General features: G+C 40.8%; 3 protein-coding genes across 10 annotated transcripts in view; all 3 read left to right on the forward strand.

The window, feature by feature from the left end:
• Positions 1-18,104, forward strand: part of LOC140915797 (protocadherin alpha-C2-like) — a 323,023-nt gene that overhangs the window by 114,900 nt on the left and 190,019 nt on the right. The window contains exon 1 of one of the 8 annotated variants that reach the window (XM_073356105.1): positions 9,073-11,552. The exons of the other annotated variants lie outside the window; for them this stretch is intronic. Coding sequence (XP_073212206.1) covers positions 9,180-11,552 — 2,373 coding nt within the window. The 5' untranslated portion in view covers positions 9,073-9,179. Of the gene's footprint in view, positions 1-9,072; positions 11,553-18,104 lie in introns of those variants that run through there. 8 annotated transcript variants of the gene reach the window in all.
• LOC140915800 (protocadherin alpha-8-like) overlaps positions 1-18,104 on the forward strand; it is a 131,165-nt gene that overhangs the window by 2,952 nt on the left and 110,109 nt on the right. The window lies entirely within an intron of this gene.
• The window catches only part of LOC140915801 (protocadherin alpha-5-like), a 43,894-nt gene continuing 42,626 nt past the window's right edge, over positions 16,837-18,104 (forward strand). Inside the window, exon 1 of the mRNA XM_073356111.1 lies at positions 16,837-17,197. Within this exon, the coding sequence (XP_073212212.1) occupies positions 16,970-17,197 (228 nt within the window). The 5' untranslated portion in view covers positions 16,837-16,969. The remainder of the gene's footprint in view (positions 17,198-18,104) is intronic.

An 18,104-nucleotide genomic window follows, 5' to 3' on the forward strand; every position in this document is an offset into this window, starting at 1 on the left:
TCCTCCGAGAATTACTTCCTTATAATTTTTGTTATTGGAGATGGCTTGTTATATGCTTCTTGACTGATAGTTTCCATTGATGATGACGACACCGTGAAGAACAATACTTTGCAATGGTTTAATACCTTCCATCTGAAGAAGCCAAAACATGTTAAAGCATTAGGATGAGTAAAGATGTACCGCTTTATTCCACCTTTATTCACACTGAAACCTTATAATTGAGTCCTAAGCCTTCAAAATTGGGTTGAAGTGGGACAAGACTGGTGAACAGTCTGGGTGCTGGCTCTGAGTTACTCCTCACCATGCCACCGCAATTTATCTGTAATTATCCCCTTCCTTCTGTGGGGAAACTGAGAACCAGAGCAGTGAAGTGACATGTCCAAGGTTACAGAAGGTTTGCAACAGATCCAGAAACACAGTGAAGAGCTCCTGGTTGCCAGTCTTGCTTCTTGCCTAGAAAAACATCTTTCCTTTCCTTGGATTTCCTCCCATATTTTATTATTCCATTTGTCCCTTATCATTTTCTCTCCTGCTTATTATATGTTATTTGTTCTCTTTTAAATGCAGTTCAGACGTGTTTTACGAATTTTTTTTAGTTTTTATGCTGTTCTTTCCTAGACTATCAACCTAAAGCACTTTAGTATATGACATCTCTTACAAGATTCCAGAGAATCTAGGGAAGCATCCAAATTAATGTCATGATATAACCATATTTTTAAAATTTCTGTTTCTACAGTATTGTTTATGGTTTCAGGATACAGCAGTAGAAACATCTTAGTGAGGAATACCTGGGTGTACCTATTATCAGAAATTTATAGGCTTTTATTTTAGGGCTATTGATTAATTACAGTTAACTCACATGATTAACTCAAAAAAATTAATCGTGATTAATAGCAGTTTTAATTGCACTGTTAAACAAATAGAATACCAATTGAAATTTATTAAATATTTTGATGTTTTTCTACATTTTCATATATATTGTATTCTGTGTTGTAATTGAAATCAAAGTGTATATTATTTTTTATTACAAATGATTGTACTGTAAAAATGATAAACAAAAGAAATAGTATTTTTCAGTTCACCTCATACAAGTACTGTATTGTAATCTTTGTTGTGAAAGTGCAATTTACAAATGTAGCTTTTTTTGTTACATAACTGCATTCGAAAACAAAACAATGTAAAACTTCAGAGCCTACAAGTCCACTCAGTCCTACTTCTTGTTCAGCCAATTGTTAAGTCAAACAAGTTTGTTTACATTTACAGGAAATAATGCTGCCCTCTTATTTACAATGTTACCAGAAAGTGAGAACAGGCATTTGCATGACACTTTTGTAGCTGGCATTGCAAGGTATTTACGTGCCAGATATGCTAAACATTCATATGCCCCTTCATGCTTCGGCCACCATTCCAGAGGTCATGCTTCCATGCTGATGATGCCCATTAAAAATAATGCATTAATTAAATTTGTGACTAAACTCCTTGGGGGATAATTGTATGTTCCCTGCTCTGTTTTACCCACATTTTGGCATATATTTCATGTTATAGCAGTCTTGGATGATGACCCACCACATGTTCATTTTAAGAACACTTTCACTGCAGATTCGACAAAAAGCAAAGAAGGTACCAATGTGAGATTTCTCAAATTAGCTACAGCATTCCACCCAAGGTTTAAGAATCTGAAGTGCCTTCTAAAATCTGAGAGGAATGAGATGTGGTGCATGCTTTCAAAAGCCTTAAAAGAGCAACCCTCTGATGCGGAAACTACAGAACCTGAACCACCAAAAAAGAAAATCAACCTTCTGCTGGTGGCATCTGACTCAGATGATGAAAATGAACATGCATTGGTCTGCACTGCTTTGGATTGTTATTGAGCAGAACCCATTATCAGCATGGACGCATGTCTTCTGGAATAGTGGTTGAAGGTGGAGACATATGAATCTTTAGTGCATCTGGCATGTTAATATCTTGCGACGCCGGTTACAACATGCCATGCGAATGCCTGTTCTCACTTTCAGGTGACATTGTAAACAAGAAGCGGGCAGCATTATTTCCTGAAAATGTAAACAAACTTGTTTGTCTGAGCTATTGACTGAACAAGAAGTAGGACTGAGTGGACTTGCAGGCTCTAAAATTTTACATTGTTTTATTTTTGAATGCAGTTTTTTTGTACATAATTCTACATTTGTAAGTTCAACTTTCATGATAAAGAGATTGCACTACAGTAGTTATATTAGGTGAATTGAAAAATACTATTTCTTTTGTTTTTTTAGAGTGCAAGTACTTGTAATAAAAAAATAAAGTGAGCGCTGTACACTTTGTATTCTGTGTTTTAATTGAAATCAATATATTTGAAAATGTAGAAAACATGCAAAAATATTTAAATAAATGGTATTCTATTATTGTTTAACAATGCAATTAATTACAATTAATGTTTTAAATTGCTTGACAGCCCTATTTTATGTTATTTATTACAGATTTTATAATCAGTTTTTTGTTTACCACTGTGTTATCAGCTTTTAAATGGATTTTATTACTTGGAAGTTCTCCTTTTCCTGATAGATCACAATTAAATAACTGAATGAGTGTGTATCTTCAAGAATCTTACAAAATACTGTTCATTATGATGAACTGCTTCTTTTGGATTTTATTTAAAATTAACAATGGTTATTTAGATTTGTGATGCATTATAACCCATATAAGTACTTCCTTTCTATGAGTCATTTCCAGCTTTTGGTTTTCAGATTCCATTTTGGTTTCTTTTTCAATAGTAATGGATTCTGGAACATAGGAAACAATGCAGTGGTTTTACAACCTTTAAAAAAGAATGATGGCAGCTTATTTTTATATCTCCATTTCTAACTACTACGAGAGAGAGATCCTGTGCTCAGAGAACTAAGAGTTGTTTTGGGAAACAGTTACAGAATGTATTCTGTTTTTCCTAGTAAATGGAACAGAATTACAAAGTGGGGAAGATATGATGTTAGAAAATAAATAAAAATAGTAAAGAGATCATCTTAATATATTTATCCTGTTATTTTTTTCCTTTGGATGCAGGGAACATTTTTTGGGGTGTGTGTAGCAGGGCTGGCCTGACCATGAGGCAAACTGAGGTGGCCGTCTCAGGTGCCAGACTGGGGCGGGGGGTGTCACCATTAGGACCCAGAGAGTAGAAAATTGTGTCTGTTGCTGGTGCATATGTATTCTCTCTGCTCTAGATGCACAGAGATGGTGGAGTGCTGTGCTGGAGGAAGGAGGGCACAAGAGACATAACAGGCAGGCAGGAGAAAAGGTGAGAGGGAATAACAGAAAGCAGCAGGAGCTGCAGGGAGAGAGAGAGGAGGAGGAGCCTCTTATTACCTCTCTAGCACCCCCAGGAGCCTGGACTGATTAACCCCAGCTTCTCGGGGAGCTTCCTGTTTCCTGCTGCTTCCCTGAACCCACTTGAGGAGAACAGGCAGTCAACTGAAGTAGTAGGAGCCGGTTAGGCCTTTAATATGCTGATATCATCCCTCACTCAGGTCCTGCTACCAGCCTGCTTCTTTGTCCCCTTCAACTGAGTGTTGAGTGCCACTATAGCTGGCACAGAACAGCAGTCATGAGTGAAAGAAGAAAATGTGCTTCTGGGGCAGCATTCAGAAAAAGCAAGCAAGCAAAGGAAGCTTTCTGTCTAAGCAGGAAGGAGCTCTCCTGAGATATATAGACACAAATGTTCACGGTGAGCCTTCCAGCCCAGGTGAGGATGTGAGTGGTGAGGAGATGCCTGATCTTCCAGTTAGTCAGAGTGCAGGTGACCTGGCAGCTACTGCAGCATCCATATCTCCATCTCAAATGGATGTAACCATGCACATTTCTGAAGAAAAGTGTAGATCAGAGAAGAGTGTGGTGGAGGCGCAAGAAATAGCTGCTGCTGAGTTTAGTTCCTTAAGTCTAGATGATCCAGGACTATGGACCCACTTGAGCAGTAGCCTGAGGGACTTCCTTGTGCTGCATGGGCCACAGCAAGTGAAAAACTTCATGTTCTCCAAAGACAGTGAAGATAGAAGTTTCCATCCAACACATTACTGGCGTGAAATCCTCAATGGTGACAAAGTAGAGAGGCCATGGCTTATGTACTCAAAAACCCACAATGTTGCATACTGTTTTTGTTGCAAACTCTTCCAGTCTAATGTTCCAGCCACATTGGGTTCTCCAGGAACAAAGGACTGGAAGAATCTGGCTAGAAATCTGGCATGCCATGAGAAGGCAGCAAATCACCAGAGAGCATTCCATAGGTGGAAAGAGCTTGAGATGAGACTGAAGTTAAAGGCCACCATAGATGATCAGCATCAAGAGAAGATTGCATCAGAGTCTCTTTACTGGCCAAATATTCTGAAAATGCTCATTGCCATTGTGAGAATGCGTGCTACCCAAAACCTAGCACGGCATGGCACTTCAGATCAGCTGTATGTGCCAAACAGTGGAAACTTCCTTAAAATTGTGGAGCTGATGGTGAGTTTGATGCTGTACTCCAGGAGCATCTAAGAAGAGTCACCACCCAAGAAATGTACACACACCACTACCTTGGAAAAACAATTCAAAATGAGATATACAGTTACTGGCAACAAAAGTCAAACAGAAGATTGTGGCAGATCTGAAGTCAGCAAGATATTACTGTGTTATTCTGGACTATACATCTGACATCAGTCATATGGAACAAATTACTTCAATGATGCGTTTTGTAACAAGAACAGAACCTAGTGAAAATGTCCCTGCAATGGTGACTGTCATAGAGCATTTTCTAGAATTTATTGACATTGATGATACTACAGGAGCTGGTAAGACAAATGTGCTTCTTAAAAAGCTGGAAGATACGGGAATTGCGATAGCTGACATGAGAGGTCAGGGCTACGATAATGGTGCCAACATGAGAGGAAAGAACAGAGGAGGGAAGACATGGATCTGAGAGCTAAACCCTATAACTTTTTTTGTCCCATGCAGTTCTCATTCATTGAACTTGGTGGTCAGTGATGCAGCATCAGCTTCTAGTGAGGCTGCTGAATTTTTTAATATAATTCAAAGCATCTATGTATTTTTCTCCTGATCAACTCATTGATGGCAAATTTTGAAGCAACATCTGGGAACATCCTCTCTGACACTGAAACCACTGAGTGCCACACAATGGGAAAGTCAAGTGGAGGCGATAAAGCCTATCAAACACCAAATTGGGAAGACAGATGATGCCATAGTTGCCATTATGGAGGATAATGCTATGACAGGAACTGTTCATGGGAGAACAGTGGCTGAGGGAAATGGAATCACCAGAAACATACATAACTTCAAATTTCTGTGTGGCTTAGTGTTGTGGCATGACATAATGTTTGAAATAAATGTTGTAATCAAGAGACTCCAAGGTGTTGACCTTGATATATCTGGAGCAATGGAACAACTGGACAAAGCAAAGTCATACCTGCAGTCTTACTGGTCAGATGAGGTATTTCAAAATATTCTGAAGAATGCACAGAAGTTGGCAGAGGAACTTCACGCTGAAGCTATTTTCCCACCCATTCAAGAATACAAGAGTCACCGAAGAAGAAGACATTTTGATTCCAAGGCATGGGATAATCCCACAAGAGACCCCAAACAACAATTCAAAGTTGAATTCTTTAACCAGGTGCTAGATTGTGCAGTACATTCAGTTGAAGAACATTTCATGCAGCTCAAGGAACACAGCAGTATATTTTGGATGTTGTATGATATTCCAAAACTCCTCACTATACCCGAAGAAGACCTACACCAGCGATGCAGGGCATTAGAGACAGTGTTGACACATGATGGCATGCATGATATTGATGCGAGTGATTTAGGTGGTGAACTGAAAGCCCTTTCAAGATACATTTCAGCAGGATCAACTCCAAGGGCTGTTCTGGAATATATGTGGACAAATAAGATGACCACCCTCATTCCAAATGCTTTTGTTGCTCTGCGCATACTTCTAACACTTCCTGTAATGGTTGCCAGTGGAGAATGCAGCTTCTCCAAGCTGAAGTTAATAAAAACACATCTATGCTCCACAATGACAAAGGAGAGGCTGGTCGGCCTTGCAGCCATCTCAATAGAGCATGGGCTGGCCCAGACTGTGGACCTTCAGAAGGCTGTTCAAATCTTTGCAACCAGGAAGGCATGGAAAGCACCACTTTGATTATTCAAACAGATAAAAATGCCAGTGTTTACTATGCAGACAAGAAAAGTTACATTTGCTGTTCAGGCATTTGAAAGTTAAGTGTTACTTAAAATGTTTGAACAAGGCATGTTAAGTTGTTAATTCTCCTTTCTTGGGGTGTGTAGCAGAGCAGTACCATGAGAGGAGTGGAACAGGAAGAACAGGAAGAAGGCAGAATTGAGATCTTTCAAAGTTTTGGCCCCTGCCTCGGATGCCAAAATGTTGTGGGCCAGCCCTTGTGTGTAGTAGCCATCTGTGAGTTCTAACGGTTTTTTGAAACACGGTTTAACTGATTTAATTTGTGCCGTTAGTAAGCATGGTACACATTGGAAGATAATCCTGTATTTGTGATAACTTTATTGGCATGTGACTGGAATAACCGAAAAAAATTTACTGACATAGTGACTATATATACCCTAACTATCCACCAGGAGGAGACAGACAACTGTACAAACTTCTTCCACTGGGGGAGAGGAGTTATCAGTCTCCTCTGGTGTCTCCTACTAGGAAGAGGCGTTGACCAGCTGTCCTGTCTTTGCTGTCACCAAGAGTGGATGAAAGTTGGTGCCAATACCTTCAACTTGGGGAAGCCTTTCTAACGTGCTGAATTATTTGAGCATTTAATGGGTCTTTTCCCACCTTCTTTGAGCATCCCAAGCTTCTAATAGACGAATATAAAGCAAAACAAATCACACATGGATACACAAGATTATAGGGCATACAAAAATGCAAAAGGAAAAGAGTCACTGTCTCAAATAATATACTTTTTTTAAAATGGCACTATATAAAATAGGTTTATATGTTGCCTTAGCCTCTGGTTCTAGTAACATAGCCCAAGACCAAAATTATTCTTCAAATTGTTCCACTATTTTACTGATATTGCCTATAATTATATATATAGCAAAGTATTTACAAACACTGGTAGTTAAGTTGCCTAAACATTTGCATTCTCAATGGCCTTTTCCAGTTGCTTATAACCTGCTCAAAATCTGCTTATAACCTTTACATTTTTAGTTTAAATTGCAGGTTTAGTCAAAGTAGAGATCAGCTTTTGAGAGAGTTAAAATGGATTGTTTTTATGTGAAAACACAGTAAAATGTATTATTTTCCTTAAATATGTAACATTTCTGAAAACAGCTCTAGTGCCTAAATAAGTGATCTGTAAAAACTTTAAACTTAAGGGGGGGGGGACATATGTGCTTTTCAGTGATCTGTTGAAGTGGTTTTGAGATTTGCTGACTTTAAAAAAGATTGGGAAACATACTGTGACCGTATACACTGGTTGCTGCTTTCTTTCTAACGATTTCCTGATGTCCCGTTCGCATTGTGTAAATGTGTGCATGTAACTGATACATTCTATTTTAGTATCTGGTGGTATCACTTATGTTCTACTGGCTCCCTGCATGCATGTGTAAGAAAGTTAAGAGGAATTTAAAATTTAATATGCAAGTGTTTATGTAACGTGATCTGCGAAAGTGTGTGCAGATAAAGATCGGGCTGTAAAGGAGCCCAAACATATTCCACGAGAAATCTGAAGCTATATATGTAATGGGGGTGTAGCTATACCTCATTATATATGTTCTGTTAATCTATGTATTGTGTGAGGCAGGACTCCAAATAAGCCCTAGTTTTAGAGAGTGAACATATTGTACACGCCAAGGCATTTCATTTCTGCCGAAAAATAGAATGGAAGTTACTTGTTTTTGTAAATTTTATTTTTGAAAAACGTAGGAAATTCCATTAAAAAACAATGTTGAAGAACACTAAGATTGCAAAAGGAAGCACTCAAAAGTCGGGAAATGCCAACATTCAGGTTTCTAACACATCGATAACTGTGCTCATATATGCATATTCATTAAAATAGTCTTTAATTAAATAATTAAATTGGTTTCTTCTCCAGCTTAAAAGGTTGTGAATGAGGAAGAAGTCCAGAAAAAATCGCCTTCACTCTATGTAGAATAATAATCTGCAGGTAAGGCAGAGGGTAACTGGCAAAATAATAAGAATAAAAATAAATATTAACCAGCTCCCATATTTACTGAATGCAATGTATCCTCTGCACTGATGTAAACAAACATTTAGGCACTTGTGGAAAACCAGCACAAGGGCAATGCACAATTTAAATAATTTAAGCCTGCAAAATAAAACTATGCTTCTGTACACAGAATTTCACCTTGAATGATGTAGTTAAAGAAGCTAGCCCAACCAACCAATCAACTAACGATTTAATAAAATAATAATGGCAGAATCTATATGAATATTCATAAGGAAGAAGGATTTGGTGTTTCCTGAGTTTTGAATGCTTTCCTTTCAAACCTCCATGTTCTTTCAATATTTTTTGTTCTGTCCGAGTCGGAGATAACCGTAGCTATGTATCGCTGTAAGATAAACGTAAGATATAGAGATATTAAGATGTAGACGCGTGTGTCAGTGGAAGTGTATTAGAAGGTTGTGCAGGATCAAGTGATGAAATCTTTAAAGATCTGAATGGGAAAAGATTAAAACACCTTCCTATAGGTAAGGAACCCCAGACTTCTTTTGGTGGCTCAGTTATAGAGGCAAGTTTAGAAAATTTCTGTCCGTTGCCAAATATTATCTCCTATAATGCGCACAGAACGACATAAAGTTCGAAGGGATATCTTCCGTGATAGCTCGGCGGGCGGAGGGAAAGGGGCAGGAAAAGATGAGAAAACAGTATGCTTGAACCCTCTGGATTAAAGAAGACATAGTTTGGAAGGTATAAACTACGGAAAGGTCTGAGACACAAGGTGGCGCTATCGGCTAAAAAGACACTTAAGAGAAAAAACACAGCTCCTCCTTCAAAAGCACTGAAAATCCTGCCTTTCAGCGTATCAGGCAGACTCCCGGATGTAACAACGGCATTTTAATTAAACTGTTTTCAAATCTGCAACGCATCCTCCTCATTCTCTGGACTCTGCGCGTTCGCTCAGTGAAAAAACTGATTTCTAAGTAGTCCGCGATGGCTCTTCTCCGGCGAGACTCCCTGGGAACCGGGCAGCTGCTGCGGCTGGTTCTGCTACACACGGCCTGGGAGGTGGGCAGCGGCCAGGTCCGTTATTCCCTGCCGGAGGAATCCAAACACGGCACCTTTGTGGGCCGCCTGGCCCAGGACCTGGGGCTGGAGGTGTCGGAGCTGGTGCCTCGGATGTTCCGGATGGTCTCCAAAGGCAGGGGAGACTATTTTGAGGTAAATTTGCAGAGCGGCGTTTTGTTTGTTAAGTCGCCAGTAGACAGGGAAGAGGTGTGCGGCCAAAGCCCCCTGTGCGCCATTGACCTGGAGGTGATAGTGGACAAACCCCTGAGGATATTTCACGTGGAAGTGGAGATACAGGATATAAATGACAATGCTCCTGTGTTCCCTGTAAATGAAAAATATCTCAGTATTGCAGAATCGAGACTGCCAGACTCACGTTTCCCACTAGAGGGCGCGTTTGACGCAGATATTGGCACAAACTCTCTGCTAACCTATAAACTGAGTCCAAATGAATATTTCACTTTAGATTTGCAAAAGAACGACGAACACAGTGATGGTTTAGTCCTTGTATTAAAGAAACCCCTGGACAGAGAGGAAACGCATGTGCATTATTTATTACTCATCTCGACTGATGGGGGCAAACCGGAGCTCACCGGCACGGTTCAGCTGGTGATCACAGTGCTGGATGTGAATGACAACGCGCCTGTATTTAATCAGTCAGTTTATAAGATTCGATTGTTCGAAAATGCAGCTAATGGGACATTAGTCATCAAACTCAACGCCACAGATTTGGATGAAGGAATTAATAAGGATATTTCATACTCCTTCAGTAGTTTTGTTCCTCTAAGTGGAAGAGATGTCTTCACAATAGAACCGAATACCGGTGAGATCCGAATTAAAGGACAATTAGATTTCGAAAAAAATAAAGTATATGATCTCCAAATTCAGGCTGACGATAAAGGTAACCTTCCTTTGTCAGGACACTGCAAAGTTTTGATAGACGTTTTAGACGTGAACGACAACACCCCTGAGCTGGCCGTGACTTCCCTTTTCCTGCCGGTGCCGGAGGACGCTCCCCCGGGGACAGTGGTGGCTCTTATTAGCGTCTCCGACCGGGACTCGGGAGACAACGGCAAAGTCACCTGCTCCATCCCCCCGGACCTGCCCTTTCAGCTCGTCTCCACCTTCAAGAATTATCACTCGGTGGTGCTGGCGGAGGCCGTGGATCGGGAGCGAGTGTCTGAATATAAGATCCTGGTGACAGCCAGAGACAAAGGGGCCCCGTCTCTCTCGGCCAGCAGCAGCATTTTGGTGCCGATCGCGGATGTGAACGATAACGCCCCTGCTTTCCCTCAGCCCGTGTACACTGTGTTTGTGAAGGAAAACAACCGTCCCGGGGCCCATCTCTTGAGCGTGTCGGCGTCGGACCCGGACGTGTGGGAAAACGCCTTTGTGAGCTACTCGGTGGTGGAGCGCAGTGTGGGAGAGCAGCAGCCCGTGTCGAGCTACATCTCGGTGCACTCGGAGAGCGGGCACATCTATGGGCTGCAGCCCTTTGACTACGAGGAGCTGCAAGTGCTGCAGTTCCAGGTGAGCGCGAGGGACGCCGGGTTCCCCTCCTTGTGCGGGAACGTGACTGTGCAACTCTTCGTCCTGGATGAAAATGACAACGCGCCGGCAGTGTCCCCGCCTGGCTCCGGCCGCGGGTCGCCAGGGCCCGAGCTGGTTCCGCTGTCGGCCGGCGCAGGGCACGTGGTGGGCAAGGTCCGAGCGGTGGATGCGGATTCCGGCTACAACGCGTGGCTTCGCTACGAAGTGCAGGAGGCCGGGACTGCGGGGCCTTTCCGGGTGGGTGTGTACAGCGGGGAGATCAGCACCACGCGGGCCTTGGAGGAGGCGGACGGCCCCAGCCAGAGACTCGTGATCCTGGTGAAGGACCATGGGGAGCCGGCGCTGTCAGCGACAGCCACGGTCAGCCTGTCCCTGGTGGAGAGTCCGCAGGCTGTGAAATGGGACTCGAGGCAAAGGGTCGGGAGCGAAGGGCCCTTGGTCGACATGAACGTGTCTTTAATGATCGCCATTTGCTCGTTGTCCGGGCTGTTTGTGCTGGTGATTGTCGTGTACGTTGGCCTGAGATGCCACCCGGGTCCGGTGGTGATGTGCGGTCCTGGGAAAGCCACCGTGGTGTGCTCGAGCGAAGTGGGGAGTTGGTCCTATTCGCAGCGCCAGAGCCGTAACCTGTGTGTCGGGGAAGGCACCGCCAAGAATGACCTGATGGTTTTCAGCCCCAGCGTCCCTCACTCTGCAGAGAACAGGGATGAGAAACTGCTAGTGATGGCGTCCAATGTGTGTGGAACGGTTAGTGAAAGATTGTTGCACCTCCAGAACATTTGTAACATCTGTGTAACTGAACACAGTTTTTCTAAATATGCTAGTAGTGTCTGGGTGTGGATTTTGAAGTTCTATATGATATTTTTAATATTAAACGACTTATACTTTCCCCATGAATATGGTGTGTAGGTAGCGAAAATCCTGGGTATGGAATTATTCCCTCTTGCTGAGCGGCTTTGAATAGGTAATCTTTGTAGTGATTTCCGTTTGTATGAACAAAGAATATAGCAATGTTTGTTTAAACTTTATTTTATCTGGGAATTCTCTTTATATTTTTCAACCCCTTTCCACTTTTCCATTAGTCTATAAATGTTCTCCAGTAGTATTTTAATGGGCACTTAGAACATGTGCTTTTGAAATAACAATCTTCCGACTTCATTGACAGGTGTTAATAATGTTCATCTTTCTGGAAACCCATGTCCTTGTGGGATACTTAATGTAAATGTTTTGACCTTTCAGCACAATATTAAAAGTTGCTTTTCTCATAAGATTCACAGTTCAGGTATTAAAACTATTGGTAGTGTGGAGGCTGTGATTTAGAATTGTCTTTTCATATTTTTATGGCAGGTTATATCAGTGCTTTAAACTTTGCCAGAAGCTGGGAATAGGCAACAGGGATCACTTGATGATTGCCTGTTCTGTTCATTCCCTGTGAAGCACATGGCATTGGCCACTGTCGGAAGACAGGATACTGGGCTACATGGACCTTTGGTCTGACCGAATGTGGCTGTTCTTATATTCTTATTGTGGTATGATTAAATTCCTCTTTATGAAATATACAAATGTACAAGGGGTACAAAGAGAAGACTAGAATAGTATAGCTATTTTTATACAGCCTTATAAGCAATTTATTTTTAAAACATAGAATGAACTCCATGGTTTACCCCACTATCAGCCGTGTCTCATTTTAATATTCGGGTCAAAATATCTTACAATGGAGTCATATGTTTTCTTTGCTTGGGAATAAATTCCTTCAAAAATTTATCAGGCAATCTCCATCACTGATGGCTCTTGATATGTAGATTGTGTGGCACTCTCAATTCCATCCCTCATAACACTGATTGTTGATTATAATGATTGCAGTTATTATAGCAACTTCTGTAATAATACAGCTTTTAACTTCCGTAGTACCTTCCGTCAAAGGATGTCAATGCACTTTAGAGAATTAGGGTGAATTTCATCCCAGTACAAAGAGCCTTGACACTTAAATCCGGCTTTAAAGGTGAAATTCACGCCATGTGCAGAGGGAAAGCACAAAACCTATGTACCCACTTAAGCCGCACAATATCCTTTACAAGATTCATGTGGCCTTGCGCTGGCCTTCTGCACTAAGGTGAATTTCACCAGTTAATTAATTTAGACTTTTTAATTAATCAGACCAGTTAATTAATTTAGACTCACATATACCCATGAAGTATTGTAACTAATCCCATTTACTGATGCGGCAAATGGGAACTCGAGCAGTGAAGTGACTTGTCCAAGACTACGGAAAATCTGTGGTAGATCTAGGAACATGAGTGCGCACATCTCCGGATTTCCTGTCATGTGCCTTATCCAGAAGTTTATCTTTCTTCTCCTTGGATTTCCTGCAAAGCATGGGTGGTGTCATTGGCCCTTTCTCATTTTCTCTCATGGAATATGTTTCTTCTTTTTATAGTGCAGCGCAGAAGTATTTTATAGAAAATGAGAATTTCTAATATTTTTTTGAGCTATCATCATAAAGCATTTGATTATATGTTAGTTCGCACAAAGTTCCAGTGAATCAATGTAAGCATCAAAATCCTGTAATTATATTACTATATTCATCAACGTTTTATTCCTGAAGTCATAATCCTTGGTGACAGGATACACTAACAGAAACATACTGGTTGTGCTAGTTACCTATATATCAGACATGTATAGGTCTTGCTTTTACTTCTTATGGATGATCTTAAACTAGATATACTTGTTCTTTTCCTTTTGAATTATTACAACTGTAATTATTGCAGCTGTAAAATTATTATAACTGTATTATTGCTGCTGTAAAACAGGTTTCCACCATATGGAAGGTCTTTTTTTCCTAATAAGGGACAGCTAAGTGAACAAATATATGTGTCATTTGCCAAGAATAAGAATAAACACCATAGATGAAATCTTGGCTCCATTGAAGTCAATTGCTTTGACTTAAATGGAGCTGGGATTTCACACCATATATTATAAATTATTTCCTTTCCCCCACATTTGAACTGATTTGTTTAAGAATTGGGATGAATGTGATTAAAGCAGTGGCTGGGTTCTATTGCCTTTAATTTCTTTTCACTTTCCTTGAGTCACTTTCAGTTGTTTCTAGATTTCACTTCTGCTTTCTTTTCCATAGAAATGGATGCTGGAATACTGAAAATAACCCAACTTTAAAAAACAATTGCCTTATCTTGTTTCCAGCCCCATTTCTGTGTAAATCAGCAGATAACCTCTAAGAGTGAGATATCTTCAGCTTAAAACAATGAAAATTGTGTTTAAAAATAACACAATTGAGTACTTTATCCTAGAATATTTAAAAGAATTCCAATGTGGATTTAAAAATAAAAATAATTAAGTAAACATAGTAAAGAGAACATTTTGGCATGTTTGTTTATTTATTTATTTTTGTTGGATGGAGGCAATAATTTTTTGATGGTTAAGGATGTGTGATTTTTGCCGTTCCATAGATGTTTTTGATTGGTGGTGTTATACCTTGGAGGGTTATCATCACAAGTGACAATGTTATTGACATGCAGTATGGAAATGCAGAGAAATTGCTTCACATGGTGGCTAGATACTCTCATTATCCCACTAGAAGAGGCAGACAGTTATCCATACTTCTTGAGGTAAGTTATTAAGCTACCCAAATACCTCCTTCTGGACCTGACCAGATAGCCATGTGCTTTTCTGGCACCAAGAGGGGATAGAAATTGGCCTTAATATCTTTTGTTTGGAGAGCCATTTTAATGTGCTGAATTCCTTATGCACATGGGCCCCAAACAGCAAAACACTAAACTCTTGAGTAGATTCATTGACATGCTTAAAGCTAACTGGGTTTTTAAGTGATTTGCTGGAGCAAAGCCTCAATGGGGTCTGCTCTTGCAGTCCTTCCACAACCCAAAAGTCTAATGATTTCATTTGTAGGAAAAGAGGACAAAGGCACCCAATACTTTTAGAATTAAGTGCAAACATTTCAGTGCATTTTTTAAAATAATAGTGGTACTTTTTAAAAAAGCCCCCTATCAATTAAAATGCCTTCAGAATGCCTTCACCTTACACCTTCTTCACCTGTTATATATATATGAATTTATGGAGATATGTTTACATATAATAGATGGAATATGTAGCAACACCTAAATATAAATTAACCTAAAATATTTGTTTCCATTTTCTAAGGCCTTTTCTGGCTGCTTATGTTTTTCCCAAACTTTACTTCAGGGACTGAAATTCTGGAAGTTTGGTCTCAGCACATTTTCTTTTTTGAAAGATCAAAAATGGTTTAGCTATTTTCAAATGAACAGAGAATGAAAAATATATTTTTTCATAATTAAGAAAACTGTTTTGACATTTTTTGAACAGCTGTAGTGTCTAAGCAGAAGGTGGTAGAAACTTAAAATCTGACTAAGAGGTAAGTCTTAGGCATCAGATATGTCTATCAGTGGCCTGGTAAAAGTCTTTTTAGATTTGATCAGTTAAAATCAGTTTTTTAACGTGCAGTGTTTTAAAGTGTTTGGGTTTTGTTTTGTTGTATGATCATTATTTTAATAGTCGGTATTGGCACTCTGTATGTGGTCATGTATAGCTGAGTGGAAATTCACTTTAATATAAGGACTTGCTATGTTCCACTGGCTCTGTGCATGCATATGTAAGAAATTAGAGAAGAATTTCACATTTTACCTGTGGATGGTATGTGGAGTATGATCTGTGAAGTTGAACACTGAAGGAAGCAAAGCTCTAAAGGTGCCTGTCTTATTCCATATGTCCTGTGAAAAGTTTCAGCCATGTTTTATTATATAAGATCTATTTATCTACACTGAATGAGCCAGGGCTCCTTAGGCAACTTTGCAGTCATGGAGGCTGGGTTTCAGAGGAGCCCTTCCCTTATTGAGTTCAGGTATTCTGAAAGACAGACCATTCTACTACTGCCCAACAGGTAGTTCCATATGATTGCACTTCTTTACTATATTATTTGTCTTTTAAAAACCTAGAGAATTCCCTGGGAATGGTAAGGTCACCAAAGAATCCCTGAAAAGTCAGGAAATGTGGAAGTTAAGGGTTCCCACACATCTTTAGCTCTGAGCCATGTGTGTAACCATTATAATATATTTTTTGGTTACATTATAACATAATGTTTTTCTTCAGGCCTCTGTCTCCTTCTTTGTGCAAGGTGGATGGAGAAAGAGGCAGGGTTGTGAAACCTATGAGGCAGAGGTTCAGAAAGTGTCTGTCTCCTTCCTTGCACAGGATGGTCAATGAACTCTGAGGATAAAAATAAATATTGAACAATTGCTTCATTCACAACACATCAAATAACCAAAAACCAAATCCAGGTTGCTTGCATTATGAGTGTTTCACTACCCTTAAAGGTCTTTCCACATGTGTTTATTGATTGATTGATTGTATATATAGGTACACAGTGTCTCTGTAGACATGTAGAGATATAAAGTATATCAACTTATAGGTCACTAGAAAGAGATATTATGACACTGTTTTAAAAGTAAAGAATCAGGTTCTGAAATGTTATTCAAAGATTTAAAGGCAACAATAGCTTACCACAGATAACTATTTTGGCCTAAAATCTTTACTGTGTTTCATAATATTATTTGGCTATAGGAAAATATTATCATATGCTTGACTCTCCCCTGTAGCACACTAATAAAAACGTGTAATGTTAGACCAGACGTCTGTGTTTTAAACATTAAGACAATTTTCCAAGGTTAAGGTATCACATATTTATTTTGCTCCTTCGGCTACAGAGAGAAGATCAGGATATCTCCATATTATACCAATTAATTATTTCCAAACAAAGTACGTTAAGACGTAGAACTAATAGTATCTTTCGGATAGGTTGTAAAGAAAAAGAACTTCAGAAAACTGTAAGGATTATGTACATTGTTATATTAATCTATATATTTAAAGCATGGAAAGGTCTCAGACACAAGGTGTCGCTGTCGCCTAAAAAGGCTTTTTAACAGGAAAGAAACATACAGCTCCTCCCTCAGAAGCACTGAAAATCCTGCCTGTCAGCGCGTCAGGCCGGCTCCCGGATGTGACAGCATTGGATTTAAACGAAATTAATTTCAGAGATCCCGCATCAGGATATTCATAGGGAATCAGGAGTTTCAAGTCACTGATTTATAAACCAGAACCGCCCAGTGTCCGCGATGGCTGTTCTCCGGCGAGACTCCCTGGGAACCGGGCAGCTGCTGCGGCTGGTTCTGCTACACACGGCCTGGGAGGTGGGCAGCGGCCAGGTCCGTTATTCCCTGCCGGAGGAATCCAAACACGGCACCTTTGTGGGTCGCCTGGCCCAGGACCTGGGGCTGGAGGTGTCGGAGCTGGTGCCTCGGATGTTCCGGATGGTCTCCAAAGGCAGGGGAGACTATTTTGAGGTAAATTTGCAGAGCGGCGTTTTGTTTGTTAAGTCGCCAGTAGACAGGGAAGAGGTGTGCGGCCAGAGCCCCCTATGCGCCATTGACCTGGAGGTGATAGTGGACAAACCCCTGAGGATATTTCACGTGGAAGTGGAGATACAGGATATAAATGACAATGCTCCTGTGTTCCCCGTAAATGAAGAACTGCGTATCTCAGAATCGAGACCTCCGGACTCACGCTTCCCACTAGAGGGCGCGTTTGACGCAGATATTGGCACAAACTCTCAGCTAACCTATAAACTCAGCTCAAGTGAACATTTCACTCTAGACTTGCAAAAGAACGAGGAAGGCCGTGAGTTTTTAGCACTTGTAGTAAAGAAACCACTGGACAGAGAGGAAACCGCTATGCATCGTTTATTACTCATCTCGACTGATGGGGGCAAACCGGAGCTGACGGGCACAGTTCAGCTGGTGATCACAGTGCTGGACGTGAACGACAATGCGCCTGTATTTAATCAGTCCGTTTACAAGATTCGATTGTTCGAAAATGCAGCTAATGGGACATTAGTCATCAAACTCAACGCCACAGATTTGGATGATGGAATTAATAAAGATATTATGTATTCGATACGCGGCAGTGCGACACACAGCGGAAGTGCCGTGTTTAGCCTACTTCCAGACACAGGAGAGATCAGAGTCAACGGACTATTGGACTTCGAAGACACTAATTTATATGAAGTTCGGGTTCAGGCTACGGATAGAGGTAATCCTCCAATGGTCGGACAATGCACTATTTTGGTGGAAGTTTTAGACTTGAACGATAACACCCCTGAGCTGGCCGTGACTTCCCTTTCCCTGCCGTTGCCGGAGGACGCTCCCCCGGGGACAGTGGTGGCTCTTATTAGCGTCTCCGACCGGGACTCGG

This window comes from Lepidochelys kempii, chromosome 8 (assembly GCF_965140265.1).
Source record: "Lepidochelys kempii isolate rLepKem1 chromosome 8, rLepKem1.hap2, whole genome shotgun sequence".
In the NCBI taxonomy this organism is placed as follows: Eukaryota; Metazoa; Chordata; order Testudines; family Cheloniidae; genus Lepidochelys; species Lepidochelys kempii.